This window comes from Squalius cephalus (assembly GCF_949319135.1).
Source record: "Squalius cephalus genome assembly, chromosome: 1".
NCBI lineage: Eukaryota > Metazoa > Chordata > Actinopteri > Cypriniformes > Leuciscidae > Squalius > Squalius cephalus.
Genome location: NC_137122.1, coordinates 42,612,478 through 42,632,404, shown reverse-complemented (window position 1 = coordinate 42,632,404; position 19,927 = coordinate 42,612,478). Strand labels below are relative to the sequence as shown.

The following is a 19,927-nucleotide window of genomic DNA, read 5'->3' as shown; positions in this document are numbered from 1 at the left end:
CCTAAAAACAAAACTTTTGCCCAAAACAAACTGTACCCTATAATATATTAGCTAAAACATACAATAACCCATAATAATACTAAAAACAAATACACAAACAAAATCTTACTAAAACATATTCTACCCTATTATAATAATAATAACATAGGTTAAAAATATATATATAAATCAGACAAAATACCCAGTGTAATAGCAGATAATAGTGACTCCAGAGGCCATCATTCTCAGCAAAGAACTGTGGAAGTGTTTTTCCTTTCAGCGGGGGAAAGTTGACAAGCGTTTCCTCTCCAGTCCTACAGGAGACGGTATAACATTATAACTGCGAATGTTGTAATCAGAAACTGACCGACTGTTTGTCCGTAACTGTGTTCCGTAGTTACCGGTTATTATTGGAGGTCAGCCGCCTCTGGCATGAGCTTGAAATGTGAACCCAGAAATGTCATGAAGTGAATCTGAAGAAAGCAAGCAGTGCCTTCATATACGCAGAAACGCTTTGTCTAAATGGCATGAATTGTCTCTGTGTTCAATTGGTGCGAACAGATGTTTTATACAGACTGAGGCAGACAGAAGTGGATCCGTCCGTTTTGCCCGTTTTGCCCTACACAGGCCCGCCTTATTACATATAGCAGCAGGATCTGTGATCCGCGACAAAGGACTTGTTCAGTATTTATTGTGATCACATTAAAGTTGCAACGATGAGAAAGGACGTGAGGATATTACTAGTCGGAGAACGTAAGTGAATTAATGCCATGTTTTCCTGTAATCATTTGTGTTAGCCTGGCTGCAGTTGCTGAATTGATTCGCATATCTCTAAGTTAGTGAGTCTAACGTTACATGCGCTGCTGTTCACTATTATTTGCACAATAAACCCCTTTCATTCTGTATTTGATCTTTTTCACAAACAATTCTATTCAGCCATTTGGGACAATATATTGACGAGTGACAGAATGAAACAACAGGGCCAGGTTACTAAGCTCTGTATGTGTTTAAACGTTGTCTACAGTCATCCAACATGTTATATTAATCTACATGCATGCCCATTCGTTGTAAAATAACTGAAAAAACTGAAGTTTTTACTTATCATATTAACCAGATCAGCAAGCCCTGACATGAAGAATGACACTAGTCCATCATTCATGTTTTGTTGATAATTTTAGTTAGATTCACCCTTGTTTATCAGGGTTATTTATAGCAGTTTTAAGAGCAACTCTCAGGCATCGACTGAAGGAGCTGCCAAAGTTTAGATGGGTCAGCCAAAATAGTACGTGTCCATGTAAACGTACCACTCACCAATGCCAAAACATCAAGCTTCAGTTTTCTGACAACTTCAGTCGTAATTGATATTTTGACATTTCAGCATCTTACAAGTGTGTTAATATTCAGATAGTAACACCAACACATTGAGAATGAGAACATTAGCCTACATACTGATCACGGGATCAGTACATTTGCATTTTTGGAAATATCAGAAGCTAGGTTATTTATACTTAACCAAAACCATAAATTGTCACTTGAAATAAAACAAACATTAACTGAGAATACTTGGACTTTAACTAAAATGAAAATGGGGAAAAAAGTAATTCAAAATGTTAATAAAAATTTTTTACTACTTTCTCAATGATACTAAAATAACACTGATCAGGACTTGTTCATAAGCTTTTCTTTTTTCAACATTAAGTTTGTAGGTTACAATTTACATTTTTAATCACCTTTTTGTTGTTTGCTAGGTCATTTAAAATGGTCCTGTGGTGTGACATGAATTTTTGAAAGTAGTCTTGCAATTTGAGGCCATAAAAGTGCAAATAGAACAATTCGGCTTTAACATTGCCAACTGCCCCTTTATAAGGGCACTCAAATCTTGACACGCATGTTTCTGGGAATCATTTAGTGCTGTGAATAGATCTAGAACTCAACGGTCACTTTGGAAATCCTTTTCTTCACAGCCAAAGTGGGGAAGACCTCCCTGATCATGTCACTTGTCAGTGAGGAGTTCCCTGATGAGGTAGTCATTAAACTAACTTTATTTTATTAAGCCAATTTTATACTTGCCTAAATGCATTCACTCACTTGTATTGTGTATCTCATTGAAGGTTCCTCTCAGAGCCGAAGAGATCACTATTCCTGCTGATGTTACACCTGAGAGAGTGCCCACTCACATAGTGGACTACTCAGGTAAGGATGCATGATCCCATATCTCTGTATGATGATGAGATTCATAAAGCCTGCATCACTGTTCTTATATAAATATTAATATGCAAACCTCTACTGACAAGGTTAATCCTCTGGTGTTTTGTGTGCTTTCATGTTTCATTTTTTTATCCCACAGAAGCAGAACAGTCAGATGAGCAGCTTTACCAAGAAATAACAAAGGTGTGACTTGTTTTAGTCTCTCTGATAACACAATTTAGTTTGATTTTATTGTTTTATTCACCTCCCTAGCATTTTCTCTCTCGGCACAGGCCAATGTTATATGCATCATATATTCAGTAAACAACAAGAAATCTATCGAAAAGGTAAGTTTCGTTTCCGTTTATGCCAGACTCATTTTTCTTTCTTTCTGTAGTTACCAAACCAAATACATTTCTTGCTATTTAACTTCTGATAGTCTGAAAGGTTCTGTTGTGTCTCGTTATATTGGCTTCCCTGTAGGTGACAAGTCATTGGATTCCCCTCATCAATGAGAGGACGGATAAGGACAGCAGGTGTGTGGCTTCCTGCCAGGTTCTTGAAGGCCTCGGCTCTCATGAATGCGCTTTGGTCTTTCTACATGCTTTTAAAAATAATAGTCTGTATTCTTTCTGCAACAGAATTAATGATAAATTAACATAATTGATTAATTATAACATAACAATATATAAAATAATATATAATCTGTATTGAGATGTCATGTACAGTAAAAATGAGATGCACTGTATTTTTGGATGATTATATTTACATAATATAATTATGCAAATATTAGATAAGCGTCTGGTAAATAAATACATGTAAATAGTTATTTGACCAGCTGTTATTGTCAGTAAAGCAAATATCATTAAACAATAATAATGTTTCCATGTACTCACTGTTTTATATCGTTTTTTTATTAATTTTATGACTTGTTTACTCCGTCCTCCCCATGAAGATAGTCCTCTGACTGATTGGCAATGAAAAAAAAATAAAAAATCCATGTACTTCCCATGTAACAATTGCTGCTTGTTTGATGCCACAATGCCCCACAGAAATGTACCTTCAAGGACTGTAATCAGTGTTTCTTGTCACAGAGTACCATTGATCCTGGTGGGGAATAAATCTGACCTAGTGGAGCACAGCAGCATGGAGACCATCCTGCCCATCATGAACCAGTACTCTGAGATTGAGACCTGCGTGGAGGTGAGAGATGCTCTCAGTCTGAAAAGTGGGATTTTGGTCTGAACGTATGTGATGTTATGTACATGCCTCTCCAGTCCCTATGAGATTGCTGCTTTATTAGAGGCATTGGTTTCAGTCTGAAAGGAGAGAGAGCTCTCACACTAAGAGGCCAGTGAATGCAGATCAAATCAGTCCGGTACTGCAGGGTGTCTGCTAGTTATTGTTTGATCTAAAAAAAAAAAAAAAAAAAACGTAATTGTCCCTCCCACATTAAAATATGTTAAGTAAAATTCAAATGCACTGTATAAGTATATGACTCTATACATCAGTAATGATTATTTGTAAAACTTTACAATAAGGGACTGTTCGTTTTTTATTTAAGGGGCCACCGGAGGAGTTTTGAGATCTGTAGTCAAAAAATACATGACCCTCCCTTCGCCAGCAATACATTTTTCTATGACCCTCCAAAATGATTGTGAATAAAGGCATGACCCTCCCCGATAATTTATTGATTAGCCTACTTCTGTACTTGTTTGCGCTTGGCAAAGATGTTCAGATAGCCATTGTTTTTTGTTTTTTTTTACAACCATAAACTCCTGCTTTCTCATCTTACTAGGGCTGTAACGATAGACCAAACCTACGATTCGGTTCGTATCACGATTTTTGATTTTAGATTAGAAAAGAATCATGTTTTCGGTACTGCCCAATTTTAACGAATTTATCCTCAACTAGTTTTTTGGTGTAGGTCTACGTATTTTATTATGTTAACTTAAATGATACTAATAGTAATTTAAAGATGTGGTAGCCCTACATCTTACACATCACACTCAACTGTTATGGTGGCAATTTCAGTATATTTACTCACTAACATTATTGTGGAAACAAAATATGGTAGTATCGCGCTACAGCGCACATTCTATCAGCTGCAGTTCTGGCGCCTCAGTCTCAATACTGTAAAACTCGACGTACATTCACATCACATGTTAATGCAGCGGTAGAGTTACACTCACAGGACACTGTGCACTTATTCGCAATCACAAAAGTTCATTATTTGCTCGTGCTTTAAAGCTTTGCCGGGTAAACATTTCATAGGCGTTCTGTTCTGACATGATGCACTTTTTCTGAGCGCGTACTGAAGTGCACGCGCACTGTCAAACTCATACAGCGTCAAACTGGATTTTTGTTGGGTCAGACGCATCTGATAGCGATGGGGGGCCGAGACCGCGAGAGAAACATGGAGCTACGTGTAAAAGATATGCAGCAAACAAGCCACTTTGAAATGTTGCTGTTTTCATGAATATAAAGACTAAAAAACATACCCCTAGACTAAAAAAATTTGGATGACCCTCCCCTCAACAAAGAATAAAAAGACATGACCCTCCCCTATTTTCCTCCGGTGGTCCTTTCCATAAATACCGTTTGCAAAGATGAATAAATACTGTGACAAATGCTATTTTTAGTTAATGGATTCTTGGGTTGATAAGGTTAAAGACCCCATCTTATAAAGATCAAAACAACTATTAATGAGCTTTGTTATATTAAAGTTGTTTGCATAGTAGAGTAAAAGAAATGCTTGAAAAAGACATGCTGTGCATCAGGAAAGCCCATCATGGTTTCATTTTATTACTCTTTCTTAGTGTTCAGCCAAAAACCTGAAGAATATCTCAGAGTTGTTCTACTACGCCCAGAAGGCCGTTCTGCACCCAACAGGACCTCTGTACTCTCCAGAAGAGAAAGAGGTAAGAGATTTAGCACTTCATATTACTTCTGTTGGACCTGAGTCTGGCCTCTTTCTATTGCAAAGAAGCACATGAGTGGGTTTGAGCCTTACATCTAAAAATCCAAATGATCTGTAATGCTGTGTAGTAATGAGTTTCTTTCTGTTTATTCTCCAGATGAAGCCGTCTTGCATCAAAGCACTTACTCGCATTTTCAAAATATCAGACCTTGACAATGATGGCATTCTGAATGATAATGAGCTTAATTTCTTCCAGGTGAGAGCATGTTTCTTCAGCACTTTGTGCTCAAATTACTTCCCCAGATAAGTGACAGGAGAGGTTGATTACACACACAGCTGCACAAACCGCACCTTAATGAGAGTGAAAGAAAACTGTCATATTTTCTTAAGCAGTATTGATGATGATTGGTGGTTCTGCCTTGCAGAGAACTTGTTTTAACATACCCCTGGCACCTCAAGCGCTGGAGGACGTGAAGAATGTTGTGCGGAAAAATATGTCAGATGGGGTAAAAGACAACGGCCTCACACGGAAGGGTGAGCTGAGTAGAAAGGCAAATGCCACCGGCTTTTTATATCACAGTGATACAGTGATATTTGGCATCCCATAGATATCATTTTGTTTAAAAAAATTATGATTAAAGAGTAATAATATTATTTTTATTATATATTTTAAGTGTATGAATACAAATCTTATATATATATTTTAAGTATATAAATAATTATTTTAATATATACTATTATATAATAATCTTAGATAATGTAATTATATTTTCCCTGATGTTTTTAAGTTTATAATTTAATGTAATAGTATATAATATAAATGTTATATGACATTTTTTTAATTTGTTCATCCATCAGGTTCTGTTTGTGTCTGATGCGTGTTCTCTGTTTTCTAGGTTTCCTGTTCCTTCATACACTCTTCATTCAGCGGGGAAGGCATGAGACCACATGGACCGTGCTCAGGAGGTTTGGTTATGATGATGATCTGGAGCTGACACAAGAATACCTGTTTCCACTGTGAGTCCCACCCCAAATCCAGTACTTCAACTTTAAATGAATCATGCCACATAGCTCATAATCTCTGATTGGATAATTTTTTTTGCAGATCTGTTGCGCTGCCCTGGTTTTTTAAATAATCAAAGAAATGTTTTCTAATGAGGTCAGTTGTTTTTCTAGGTTAAAAATACCCCCAGACTGCACCACAGAGCTGAACCACAATGCCTACCTCTTCCTCCAGAGCGTTTTTGACAAGCATGACAAGGTGAGTACAGCAAAATGCCACTGAGTTTCCCAAATAGCTGCATTTGATAAGCACAGCTATGTAACTTGAGTTTGAATAAAGACCTTCTATGATGAATGGCTTTGCCTTTTGTTTTAATTGCATAATACAAAGGTGTATTTTACAGCACCTAAAAGAAGGACATTATTGTGGTCATTCACACGCATTCTTGCATTTTTATTAGTTGGCATAAGATGCTGAAAAAGTAGCTAGACTACTTAAAGTTAAAGATGCCCATATGGCGCTTATTTTATATAGAAAAAGCAATATAAAAATTGTTGGTGAACACTTAAGAATGCCTTATTAAATTAATCTCTGTTTTTTCCCCACCCTAAATGCTTGTGTCAGGACCGAGACTGTTCCCTGTCTCCCGATGAGCTGAAGGATTTGTTCAAGGTCTTTCCCTACATGCCCTGGGGTCCTGATGTCAACCACACTGTCTGCACCAATGAGCAGGGCTGGATCACTTACCAAGGCTACCTTTCCCAGTGGACGTGAGTGCAATCCCGCAGGATTTGAAGATGGAAACAATGAACCTATTGATTTTTGCTGAAGTCATTCATTCAAATGTTGAACACATAATTTATCTCCATCTCAGGCTAACAACATACCTCGATGTGCAGCGATGTTTGGAGTACCTGGGTTATCTTGGTTACTCTATTATCCAAGAACAGGAGTCACAGGCAGCCGCTATAACAAGTAAGTGTGTTTTAGCATGTATCTTCATTCGTTCATTTATCTGTAAGGCTGATTTATTTATCCTTGTGCAGTCACCAGGAATAAGCGCATCGATCTGCAGAAGAAACAGACCCAGCGCAGTGTTTTCCGCTGCAATGTCCTAGGTGCTCGGGGCAGCGGTAAAAGTGGCTTTCTGCAGGCTTTCCTGGGCAGGAACCTTGCGGTGAGTACTACATCACAGGAGCGTCTAGCGTTTTGATTTTGATTTTGACTTTCTCCCTCTTCATATTGCAGCGTCAGAAGAGGATAAGAGAAGACCACAAGTCTTACTATGCCATTAGCACAACTTATGTTTATGGACAAGAGAAATATCTGCTCGTAAGTCAAAGTTCTTGTGCTTTTTACACTAATATATGGTAGTCTTGTCTGGCCAGTCCTGATTAGCGGTTCTTTCTCTCTCAGCTGCATGAGGTGCTGCCAGACTTTGAGTTCCTTTCTGAGGCTGATATGGCTTGTGATGTTGTTTGCCTGGTGTATGACATCAGCAACCCGTGCTCATTTGAGTACTGCACTAAAGTCTACAAGGTCAGTATATTTTAAAATATGTTTATTGCAAGACTTCATTCAGTTTGATATGGTGGTTTAAGTAAGTTATGTTGCTGAAATGGGCCTTTTTTGTAAACGTGCATCCCAGCTGTAGATTGCATATGTGCAGTAGCAATAAAACTATGTATTGAATTAGTGTCAAATTCATTTTAAAGCTACACTGTGTAATTTTTTAAGTTGATTCTTAGCAAAAAACACTTTGTTCTTTCAAAAATATGTGCTCATTAATGTGTAGTTACTTCTACCAACTAATCAAGTATTCTCGTAAGCGTAGAATCTGCCATTTAGAATACATACGAGCGAGTAGCTTGAATGGCGGCAGCCATGTTGCGCCTCCATCTTGAAAATACATTAGCCAAAGAGGGACATACCTGGAAATTCAAGCTTCGCCTTTCGTGTTTTTACACTCAGTGGCACCGTGACGAATGCAAGGGGGAGATTACTCGCGACTGCCGGCAGATTTGAAATAATACGGCCACCGTAGGAGTTAAAACGCCCTCGGAATGGGAGGGGCTAGAAAGTAATATAGTCATAAACAATTTCACCGCTAGATGGGAGAAAATCCTACACATTGTAGCTTTAAAGTTTGAATGTCGTTATTGTGGGTTTCTTGTGTGGTTTTCTTGGGTTCATATAAGCTTGGAGAAGGCTAGCTTAGCATGTAGCATATACACTTGGCTACTTGTTCTGGTTATGTGACATATCCTATGTACTTTACTGAAAGTCACTTTAGTAAGAAAGTACATAAATGTAATTGTCATCCACACACTACCGTTCAAAAGTTTGGGGTCTGTAAAATTTTTTTAATGATTTTGAAAAGTCTCATATGCTCTCCAAGACTGAAATTATTTGATCAAAATACTGTAAAACAGTAATATTGTTAAATATTACAATTTAAAATCTTAAACTGTTTGCTATTTTATAAAAAAAATTTTTTTTATTTATTCCTGTGATGTCAAAGCTGAATTTTTAGCAGCTGTTATTTCAGTCTTCAGTATCACATCTAATATGATGATTTGCTGCTCAAGAAACATTTCTTATTATTATCAATGTTGAAAACGGTGTTCTTTGATGAATAGAACATTTACATTTTTATTGTGAATTAGTTTAAGTTAAAGCTCGACAGGAAGGGTCAACAATCTGATGGTCGGTTTCCACTGGATTGACATCTGTGTGTACATGTGTAGCTTCTTTCCTACTGTTCAGGATGAGATTTGGGGAAAGAATCGTGCTTTTGTTTGCATCCTTTTTTAAGCTCAACAAAAACGCATAAATAACTCCAAATATATGTTATGCTGGTCAAGGATTTTTTTTAACACCATGTCTTTTCACAGAAACACTATATGGACAGCAAGACACCCTGTATGATTATTGCTGCCAAGTCAGACCTGCATGAAGCGCGTCAGTACTACAGCCTGTCCCCGTTGGATTTTTGCCGGAAACATAAGCTTCACCCGCCACAGCTGTTCACCTGCAACACAGCTGAAGCACCCAGCAAAGACATCTACACCAAACTCACCACTATGGCCATGTATCCGTGAGTATATACTGAAGCCCCTTCTTTAACCCGACCAATCTGCCCCACTGTCTGCTACTCCTGTTAGATTGTGATTGGCTCCTCCGGCTCTCCCTGCTCGCCTGTTTTGTGTTTGTCTATCTAGTTATCGTCTCCTTGTGCTTTTAAAGCTGTTAGGTAGGTGTCATATTAGCAGTATCTTGGAAAGCTGTTTCATTGGTGTGGTTTCGGAGACATTCAAGTATCATTTGTTCCATGGTCTTTTACTGAAGTGCATAATATCAGGGAAAACGGTTCTGTAGTGGCTGGTGGTGATGAAAGTTATGTTCTTTCCTAAGGCTGTGTACAAGAACTTTGTTTTAAATAACTGATTTTGAAAACAAAAAATATCTTTTTTTTTTATGGAAAAGGCTGTGTGTGTGAAAACACCTACTCATGGTCCAGTTTATACAATACACAATACTTAGGTTTTGGTAAGCAATTCTTAGGAAAGAACTTTAAGTATAAATATGTAATTCAAAGTATACATTTATTTTTTAACCGTCTTTATTCATTTAAATAAATAAAAAAATCCTATTTTTTTTTATTTTGTTTGGTAGGGCTGCACAGTTTGGCCAAAAAAGCTGCTCACGTGTAAATTAACCGTGTGCTTCCCTCTGAGACGTCCAGTGCGAATATTTATAGAAGTAAATTGCAGCCTATGCGATTTGATAATCATGTCACATTACAATTTCAGTTTTATTTCACTTAATCGTGCAGCCCTATTCAAGCTTTTTGCTTGAGCTTGTTTTGCCAAGTTGTATAAATCTTTCCTTTTATATGTTTGGATTATGATGTTTCAAGCCTTCCCAGCGTACTCTTTCTTTTCCTGTTTTTTTTCCTTTTGCGTAACTTGTCAATAGATTGCCGTTTTTCCCCACAATTCTCTTCTCCCAGCAAATGAATAGTTTTTTTTTCTTCTTTAAACTGTGCTTACCTCCCTGCGCTACTTCATGTCCAAGCCCAAGAGGAGGATCCAGCTCTCTTGGAACTTCGTCACATGATGCTGATTCTTCTTGTCTGTGTGTGTTTCTGCAGCCACGCCAAGTTACGCTGCATGTGCAGCTGCAACAGGTGTACCTTTTGCATCTGTCACAACCTCCTGAACTCTGAGCTGGTGCGCTCTGTAAAGGCCAAAATCTACAGTGCAGTTCTGAACAGGTCTCTGAGTACAGCTCTATATACCACCACTCTCTCTCTTCGCTGGGCGATCTCTAATCTCGGCTTCTTAACACCCCTTTATTTGCTGTTGGCCTGATAGGTTTACATTGCATATCCACATAGGGATGTTGGGAAATTTTCTGGCTATATGTTAAAATGATGAAGGCTGTGTTATTTTAAAGTTTGTGTCACTGAATTTATCATAACTAAAGTAGACTGGTCGGCCAGAATAACGCATTTCATCCAGACAAGGCCCAAATATGGTGTTATAGCAGCTCCTATTGATTAACATTGTATTTGAAACTAGCATTTTCTATATAAGTATCAGTGATGCATTTGAGGCATGATATCGCACTTTCACTTCTGCTTCAGCCTGTGATGCATCTTACCTAGGGTTGCAAAATTATGGGAATTTTCAAAGATGGAAACTTTCCATGGGAATTAATGGGAATTTAAGGGAATTAACAGGAATGTATGGGAATAAACGGGAATAAACTGGGAATTTTCAAAGTTGAGGGTTGGCTCTTCATAGGGAACTTAAATATAGTTGAGGAAAGTATATTTTAGCATAATCTTGACTAAAACAAACAAATGCCATTCAAATACACTTGAATATCCATGCCATTCCTCAATCACAAGCACATAGCACACTGCTTACTGCATGGCTATTGAGACCACACCCCCTACTGGCACTGTGCATGCCTCCATCACATGTACAGAAGCCCAAAGCACAAGACTATTGAAGGCACACATTTGAGCCTGTGGACTAAACAATGTGAAGTAAGTTTTGATGATATTATGGGGAAATATATTTATTAAATGTTTAAATTGCAAATATCACATACAAATGTATTCATCTAGTAGATATCAAGCTGATAAGTTAAAAGCTAAATAAGCGAGCATAACTTTATTTACCACATAAGTAGGGCTGGGCGATATGACGGTATATATCGTTACTGCGGAAGAAAATGTCAACCGTAACAGATTTTTTTATTCCGTGTATACCGCAACATGTAAATAAGTAGGTGTGGTTAACTCAACGTGCAGCGTGCGTGAGACTGAGACACTGATATTTGTCAAAGAAACATGAAGAAAGACCAAGAAGATCCACAAAAGGAATTACGTTTTCAAAATTAACGTGATATTTTCGGGGGGGAAGGCGCAGAAGTCAACTAGAGCAGTGCAGCACACTGAAAGTTTAGAGAGACGCACATGCTCGCAACAGGGTTTACTTGACAACAAGTTCATATATCAATATTCTAACGAATAGAAATAACCTTAAATAATGTATCTATCCGTCTCTTATGTGTACAGTTACTTTCAGAGTGGTTGCCGTGGTAATGAATTTCCAAAATTCCCCAGCTTAACTTCCCATGGAAATTTACCGGAAACTTTCCGGAAATTTACTGGAAATTTTCCGCCCCTTTGCAACCATAATCTTACCAACCGTATCTTAACCCAGTTTGCAAAGTGCAGACTGAATTTTGCTTGTGTGCTTGAGCTTAAGACTAATATAAACCAAAGTAAAACTAGAGATGAGAATCTTTTTTTTTTTTTTTTTTTTTTTTTTAATATATAAAACTTGTTCTCTCTCGTTCTCTCTCTCTCTCTCTCTCTCTCTCTCTCTCTCTCTCTCTCTCTCTCTCTCTCTCTCTCTCTCTGTCTCTCTCTCTCTCTCTGTCTCTCTCTCTCTCTCTCTATATATATATATATATATATATATATATATATAAAATGCATGAAAACACTAAATTCACCTTACTGCGCATGCAGTTATCGCATGCGATAAATAGTTATCACGCAATTATTCTGACAGGATAATTTTATTTAGCAAAATATCTCACCATTTACTGATTCAGGTCGCACTCAGTCACCGTATGGTCTAAAACGCAACTGCTCTTATGTATTGCCGCAGGACAGCAAATGTGAGTACATTTTCTGTCATCTTTGCAGGACTGTGATATGAAAAGTGTGCAAAGTGACATGTTTTAGCAACAGTGTGAAAGTGAATAGCATAGGCACAATACCGGTATAAACATGAATATCTATTTGTACAATATGTCACATGACTAATCTTACATCATCGTTTTTTAATACTTCCGTTTTGACAGTCCACACTACAATGCGAAAACGGCGTTTTCAAATTTATCCGCTTTGGAGAGTGTTTTCATGAATAAAAACACTGTCTCAGTGTGGGCGGAAGGCCAAAACGGAGAGAAAAAGATTCGTTTTCAAACGAAAACGTATTAGTGTGGACAAGGCCTTATTTCATAAATCGTACTGATCCCAAACTTTTGTATGGTCAGAATCATAAATGTTAAATTCCTTATGATTTCCATTTCTAGTTCAAATGTCATGCAGCCTTGTTTTCTTTTATAATTCCTGCAAATGGATACGGTTGTTCTCAATCAGGCCATAAACATTAAAAACAGATGTTTATAAAGGCATCCTTTGGATTTTGGACAGAATAAGACAGATTTGCATTTGTCCTCATGTTGTGATGATGTTGAACCTCAGATGTCAGTTGAGGTGGATATGCAAGCTGTAAATCTGCACTAATTCACTCATCCTTGCTTGAGGGTCAAATGTGGCCGCAAGGTTCATATAAGCCTTTCATTTTTGGTTGCAATTCTTACTGAGTTATTTCACACTGAGCAGTTGCTCTCTTAGATTTGGTAGATCTTCTAATCTTTCTTACTGCCTATAAAATGTAACACCAGGTGAAATGCATGGGTGTGAGTTGTATTATTTCACATAGTAAAGAATAAGTGATCATTAATGTCTAAAGTTAGTGCATGACTAAAACAGTTTTATTGTATAAAACTTTCTTCTTAGCATATGCCTTTCTTACACCTCTATGGTTTTTAATGTCATGCTAATAGTGCATTTGGTCATTTGGTTAAACCTTTTTTAAATCGAAGTCCTTATGTCTATTAAATGTAATCTTGTGAATTTGTTTTGTTCTGTCCCTCCATAGGTGTTCCTTTTCATTTGTTTGGCTGGCTCTTTTCGTCTTTGTTTTGCATCTCTTAACATCATGTTAGCAGTCCCTAATGGAGTGTCCCTCTTCTAACCATGTCATGTTTCTCAGCACTAATTAAGAAAGCTTCCTCATGACTAACTGTTCATATGCAGTGATTTGACATCCAAGGGGCTTAGTTTGTGTTGCATTGTGTCTGTATTTGAATGGCTAACATGTCTAACCCATTGCTGCTAATGTATTGTTTCATCTAAAACAGATGCTTCTCTTGCCGTTATTGTTTGGTGCTTTGACGAATAGTTTTCCCCCCCATTTTGTTCTTGTCAATGCCGTTTATAGTCAGTGTTTTATAGTCAGTCTGATGTTTAAGATGTGTATGGTCTTTAAATTCAGGTTATTTGTTGGTTGTCCATACCGCAGTGCTCAGTAGGTGGCAAAAGTACATTTGATTTAAAAAAACAAAAAACAAAAGTGGTGTAAAAAAAACTGCAACCAGCCTATTTGCAATGGGCGTTGTATAATTTTGATTACAACTGTGTGTATGTGTGTGTGTGTATATATGCATTGTAATCTCTCACACACACAGGGGTTGGACAATGAAACTGAAACACTGGCAATGAGTGTTGGAGGTTTCACATCTATATACGTGCGGCCTGGTGACCGATCTTCAGTGATTTTACATTACATCAGTAAGATCAGAGTGTGAAGGTTGAATTAGCAGAGCAATAGCACAGCTGTATGGGAGACATATCAGAGTTCAAAAGAGAAAGGAATGTCCAGGTATTAACCCGGAATATATACAAAAAGCATAAAAACACAGCTGCCCAACTCACTGCAGAATTAAATCTGCTCCTCGACTCTCCTGTTTCCACCAAAACGGTTCATTGGGAGCTCCACAGTCAATATTCATTATCAAAGAAACCTTTGGTCACTCATGCCAATGCCAAATGTTGGTTTCATTGGTGCCCAATAGTGCAAATCTTGGGCTGTGGACAATGTGAAAATGTATTGTTCTCTCAGTCCACCTTCACTGTCTTTCCCACATCCGTGAGTTATGGTGTGGAGAAGCCCTAAAGAGGCTTAACACCAGAACTGTTGCAGTGAAGCACGGGTGAATCAGTGATGGTTTGGGCTGCAATATCATGGCATTCCCAACTGTGCTTGATGGGGCATTCAAAAGCATTCGTTACTGCCAAGAATTCCTGAACCATTCTGGAGAACCATGTGCATCTGATGTGTCAACATTGTGGGCCCTAAGCCCATTGTGGGCCCACAATGTCTAATGTGTCAACATTGTGGGCCCAAACGATCTAAGCGCACAGCGCAAGTGCACTTAGGGCGTGTCCGAATCGACTTTAGCTAGTTTAACGACGGGAAAAATAGTCGACGCGCCAGGCGCATGGTCTAAAAGGGTTGCCCCTATTCTCATAATGAGTAATGGGTGTGTTTGGGGATTTATGTGCGTTAAACCAAATCAGAGTCTCATCTCCCATTGCCTTTAAATGCCAGTTGCGCTCGCGCCATGGGGGATTCGCTATTTACATGACGGAATTTGATAGTGGAAAGACCGAACGCGTCTCCAGAGTGCAAACGGATCTGCTCATGCGCGAGGTAAAAATGCGCAAACAGACCATCTACGTGACAAGCCGGATTCCACTAGATCTTTATGTACACAATAATTTTGTGTGATGTACTTTATGTACACCTTTTATTTAAAATATTTGGCATGTTTGTGTGATGCTGTGCGTCCCTGTGTGTTTAATAAGCAGAGTGTACGTGCGTTGTGGACCCGCCTATAGGCGCACATTACTAACGCGCTCTTTATATAACAAAAAAATAAATAAAAAAATATTGCGCCATTGACTTTAGACCAGGTTTCAGTTGGTCAATGGCGCATCTATTTCTGTTGCCTCAAAAAGCAACGTGCCAACAATGCGTCCGAACACACCTCCTTTTGAGACCAGCACGCCCATTGGCGCACAAATGGGCGCAAATGCATTTCATATTTAAACAACGTGGCGCAAATGATAACTGCGTCAGGCTGAAACTAGCAAAAAACACTTGCGTCCCGCTTGGCGCTGCATTGCGCCGGGTGTAAGATAGGGCCCTAGATCCTTATCGTGCTGTGTATTAGCATGATAATGCACCAATTTGTGACACAATGATTTGATGAACATGTGAAGTTGAACATGGCCTGCACAGTCACCAGATCAAAATATTTTTTAGCCACTTTGGAGTATTTTGGAGAAGCAAGTCAGAAATCGTTTTCCTCCACCAGCATCACAGTGTTCTGGCCACTGTTCTGCAAGAGGAATTCCTCAAAATCGCTCTGACAACTGTGCAGCACTTGCATCTGTCATTCCCAAGACAAACTGATGCTGTATTGGAATGCAAAAGGAGGCCCTACCAGTCTCCAAATATTAATAAATTATTGTGGTCTAAAACCAGGTGTTTCAGTTTCATAGTCCAACCCGTGTGTGTGTATTTTTATATACATTTAAAGGGTAATTCTCACCAAAATGCAACCTAGGGTCTTTTTGTTAATCTACCCGAGGCGAACTTTCGTTTAAACGCATAATTAGAATAGAAACGTCACTTTTATGTTTGACTATTTTCGTTTTCGGTCAAATTGCCTTTTGAATGGGTGTGTTTGGGGCACTTCTGTGATAGCATCAAAAATCGCTATTTTTAAAACACTAAGGAGGCTTTTGAAGATTTCAAAAAGAAAGATTTTGAACAACTCACTGTCGCTGTGTCCGCCGGCATTTTGACAGTCAAAAATAGTCGATCTCCGAATGCAACGTAACAGGGAGGAGAGTAAAGATGGAAAGCTCCTAAAGCTTAGTTCCATATAAATTCACGGATAAATTTGTTGTTTTGTCGTTAGTGAAAATCAATATTGACCTTCTGTTTGAAAAAGGATCCTCATATAAGAAACAATATTAAAATTCAGAGTCAGTTTTTTCACATTCGTAGATCGACTATTTTTGACTGACAAAATGCAGGCGGACACAGCTACAGTGAGTTGTTCAAAATCTTTCTTTTTAGTAAACTCTGTGTACACAAACAATGTTCTCAATGCTGGAGTTCATGTGTAGAGCCCCTGGTGATACTTCGAGCAAAGTTTCATGTTGTGTCGAGCCTTCTTAGTGTTTAAAAAATAACGATTTTTGATGCTGTTATAGAAGTGCTCCAAGCACTCCCATTCAAAAGGCAATTTGACCGAAAACGAAAATATGGTCAACTTTAAAGTGGCGTTTCCATTCTAATTATGCTTTTAAACGAAAGTTCGCCTCGGGTAGGTTAACAAAAAGATTTGCATTTTGGCGAGAGTTACCCTTTAAAGTGTTAAAAACACAAATCATTTGTTAAAATGGACAAAAGCATTCGGAATTCCCAATATGTTTGATTTTAGTGACAAAGCTGCTATTTCTCAGTAATAACTATATAGTGGTGAGCAATAGTTTGGTATGTTTACAGCATGTGGTGAGCAGTGGGATATGTTGGGGTGGTCCTGTCAGGTGTGCGGTTGTTGAACTGCCATGCTGTGTGCATGTGTGTATAAGGTTGAGATCTTTTATACAAGATGTGGGCACGTTTCTGTTGGCTGACGAGGAGTCCGGCCTCACCCATCAGGTTCATGCAGTCAGCTTTGTAGAGGACTCTGTCTACATGGAGTCATCTGTCGACCCGTTTCTGCCCGTTTGTAACAGGTAAAGCCCCCCTTTCCTGGGGTACAAGGTGCCAGTGACACAATGGGATTTTAAATGGGTTAAGTAAGTTCAAATGTTAAGTTCAAAGAAGAAATCTTCTTAACCGGTTTACAGTCAGGTGGTTAAATAAAATTAATTTCTTCTTCACTTTTATTTATTTGTTTTTCACCACATCCTCAAGGTATCTGCAGATGTCTGGGTGGAATTCTGCAAATTATTCTGTATTATTTGTTGCTTTGTGAGTGCCATATCACCTTTGTTGCTTTGATGGGCTTTTTTCCCTTTAGCAACATAATATTTTTCATAGGTTTCACTCAAACAAACATTGCTATGATAAGCCTTTAAAGTTTTGTGTCTGAACCTAGAATTTGGATAGGTAGTGTTGAGCTGTTTAACCCTTCTGGATGCGTGTTGGGTGAGTTTAACCTCACAAGAAACCTCTTGTTCCAGTTGTGTTTCTCTCTTTCACCCTGTCTTTAACGTCTGGGCAGTGTTCTTTAAACATTTTTGGCGTTTTGCCCCTGAAAACATTAGCTGACTGATTCCTGCTTTCCCATGCTGCCTCCTTTTCCAGTTTCAGCAGCTCCACTGTCTTTGTATATTATCAGATGTCCAAAAGCAAAACAAAATTCAATTGTATTAAGTATAAATCCTACTGTATGCTTAAATGCCTTTAAATGGAATAAAAAAAAAAAAAACCTTTATGATCAAATAAATGCCTATCACTGTGAATTTTAATGAAATATCAGTTTACATTTCCAAACCGTCCTTTTGCCATTAATTGTAGTAATCCAGTGAGATTTTTGAATGCACAAGGAGTCTGACAACAGAAGGTATACACCACACCGAGATCCACACTGATCTCACCATCATCGAATCTGTCTGTGATTACATGAAGAAACAGGAAAAAACTGAGACAGGCTAAATCCAGAAGAACTGTGGCAATGTCTCCAAGACGAAACCTTGAAGAAACCTTCCTGCAAAGCTACTATGTGCAACTGTACCTAAATGCAAAAGGTGGTCACACCAAATGTTGATTTGATTTAGTTAATAGAAGTTAATTCATAAAAAAAAAATTTATGACATTGTGTTTGAAAGCATCCTCACTTTAAAGCAGTTTTACACAAGTGCCTAAAACTTTACACAGTACTGTAGCTTTGCAGGAAGGTTTCTTCAAGCATCTTGGAGACGTTCCCGCAGATCTCCGTGTGGATCATACCGGCTGTTGTCTCACTGGATTATTACAATTATTGGTAAAATGAATGTTTGGAAATGTAAACTGATATTTCCTACTGACACACTACAGCAAAAAATATAAAGAACTGGCTTAAAACCTTTTTGTGTGTGTGTTAAAATACTACCTTGCCGATTCAGACATTTTGTCATATCTCACAAACCGTATGAGCAGTATGTCTTAACAATCCTGTTGTTTGTCTTACTTTTGCTTTTCTACAGACACATGACCCAAGCTGACCTGAAAAACTCCACGTTTTGGCTGAGGGCGAGTGTCGGTGCCACCGTGTTTGCTGTTCTCGGCTTCGCCATGTACAAAGCTCTCCTCAAGCAACGGTGATCAGTGCAACCGGCACGTTACAGCAACCCAGGCCCTCTTAAAAAACTACAAAACCCATGATCCCTCATTCCATCCTTATTTCATTTAGGACAGAAGATTCCTAGAAATAGTTAGCTACATTTTGTATAAAAACTGCCTTTCCCAAACCAAGTGTTATAGGAACTCGCCTCATCAGCCGTGTACTGGAATGGGACATCTACAGTATGGCAGGAGCTGTAATCGCGTCCTCTGCTGATCCGACAGGAGGTTTTTATTGATGCACACTTGTGTTTTCCTCAGGTCAGTATAATTGGTGTGACCTATATTGAAAAGAGACAGCAGAGCGTCAGGATTTACTCTGATAGGTGAATGAACTCTGTTTATATATGTAAATATCTTACTGAATGTTATAAGATTGTCTCTAGCTAGTGAACAAACCATATTTGAACTGTATCACATAGACACTCGTGCTTTAGGGAGAAGCACTGAAACAAAGCCATTTCTCAAATGTAAAGGTCATTTTGCTCTTAGCACATCACAGCTGTGTTTATTAATTTATTAGCCTTTTCTATATTGTTTTTGGCATTGCTTGAAACATGCATAGAGCAAGGGATTCTTTTATGCAATATTTGGTTTTTATTTTAAGTTGTGTTTCTTTTCTTTTCCATACTACCCATGGCCTTTATAAAGATTATGCACAGAAAAAAAACTTTTTATTTTCTGTAATGATATGGTATAACTAGGTTTGTTCCAAACCAGACTAAATAGTTCCTCCTCACTACATTACAAGGACTGTATGAAATTCTTCCCAACTAACAATCATGTAGAGACAAAGTCATTTTGTTTGTCTAATGTTTTAGCTCTTATGCATATGTAACTTTCAATGCAATGCTCTCTGTTCAAAACCATGGGATTGTTGCACTTGTGGGTTTTCAAACATTTACAATAAATAATTGTGTGAATAAATCTGCCTGTTTACTTCAGAGACACTGTGCCTACTTGAATTTGACTTCCTAGGCATTTTTTTTTTTTGCATTACTATATGCTCCAATAATTGTCTCCCCCACCCAATAATAATAATAGTTAATTAATAATAATTTTGCATAAAATAAATTAAGCCAATTATTTTAAGACGTTTTCATGGCAGTTAAAGACACTACTGTGAAACAAAAACTACTCAAAAAACATTACAGTGAATATTGAAAGTTTTTATGTAATGTATAGTTTTTTTTCAGTATTATCACATTATAATGACACTTACTGAGTGCGTAAAAATTGAATACAATTGAGAACTGCAAAGCAAATGAACAAGAACCT

The 19,927-nt window shown here is 38.0% G+C and overlaps 1 protein-coding gene across 4 annotated transcripts; it reads left to right on the top strand.

The window, feature by feature from the left end:
- Window positions 1–323: 323 nt before the first annotated feature.
- Window positions 324–19,598, top strand: rhot1a (ras homolog family member T1a). Of its 4 annotated transcripts, XM_079894434.1 has the most exons (21): window positions 324–732; window positions 1,944–2,002; window positions 2,091–2,172; window positions 2,327–2,370; window positions 2,460–2,513; window positions 2,650–2,702; window positions 3,261–3,369; window positions 4,986–5,087; window positions 5,244–5,342; window positions 5,512–5,620; window positions 5,983–6,103; window positions 6,263–6,347; window positions 6,714–6,859; window positions 6,964–7,064; window positions 7,136–7,266; window positions 7,338–7,421; window positions 7,506–7,628; window positions 8,984–9,186; window positions 10,243–10,365; window positions 16,912–17,058; window positions 18,514–19,592. In XM_079894434.1, exons 1-21 carry the CDS (start codon window positions 696–698, stop codon window positions 18,629–18,631), a joined length of 2,130 nt encoding a protein of 709 aa, XP_079750560.1. In that variant the 5' UTR covers window positions 324–695; the 3' UTR covers window positions 18,632–19,592. The 4 variants fall into 4 exon arrangements, with proteins under 4 accessions (XP_079750560.1, XP_079750561.1, XP_079750562.1 ...); XM_079894435.1 differs by lacking the exon at window positions 16,912–17,058 and having other exon boundaries at window positions 18,514–19,596; XM_079894436.1 differs by lacking the exons at window positions 16,912–17,058; window positions 18,514–19,592 and adding an exon at window positions 13,343–14,680.
- Window positions 19,599–19,927: the final 329 nt, after the last annotated feature.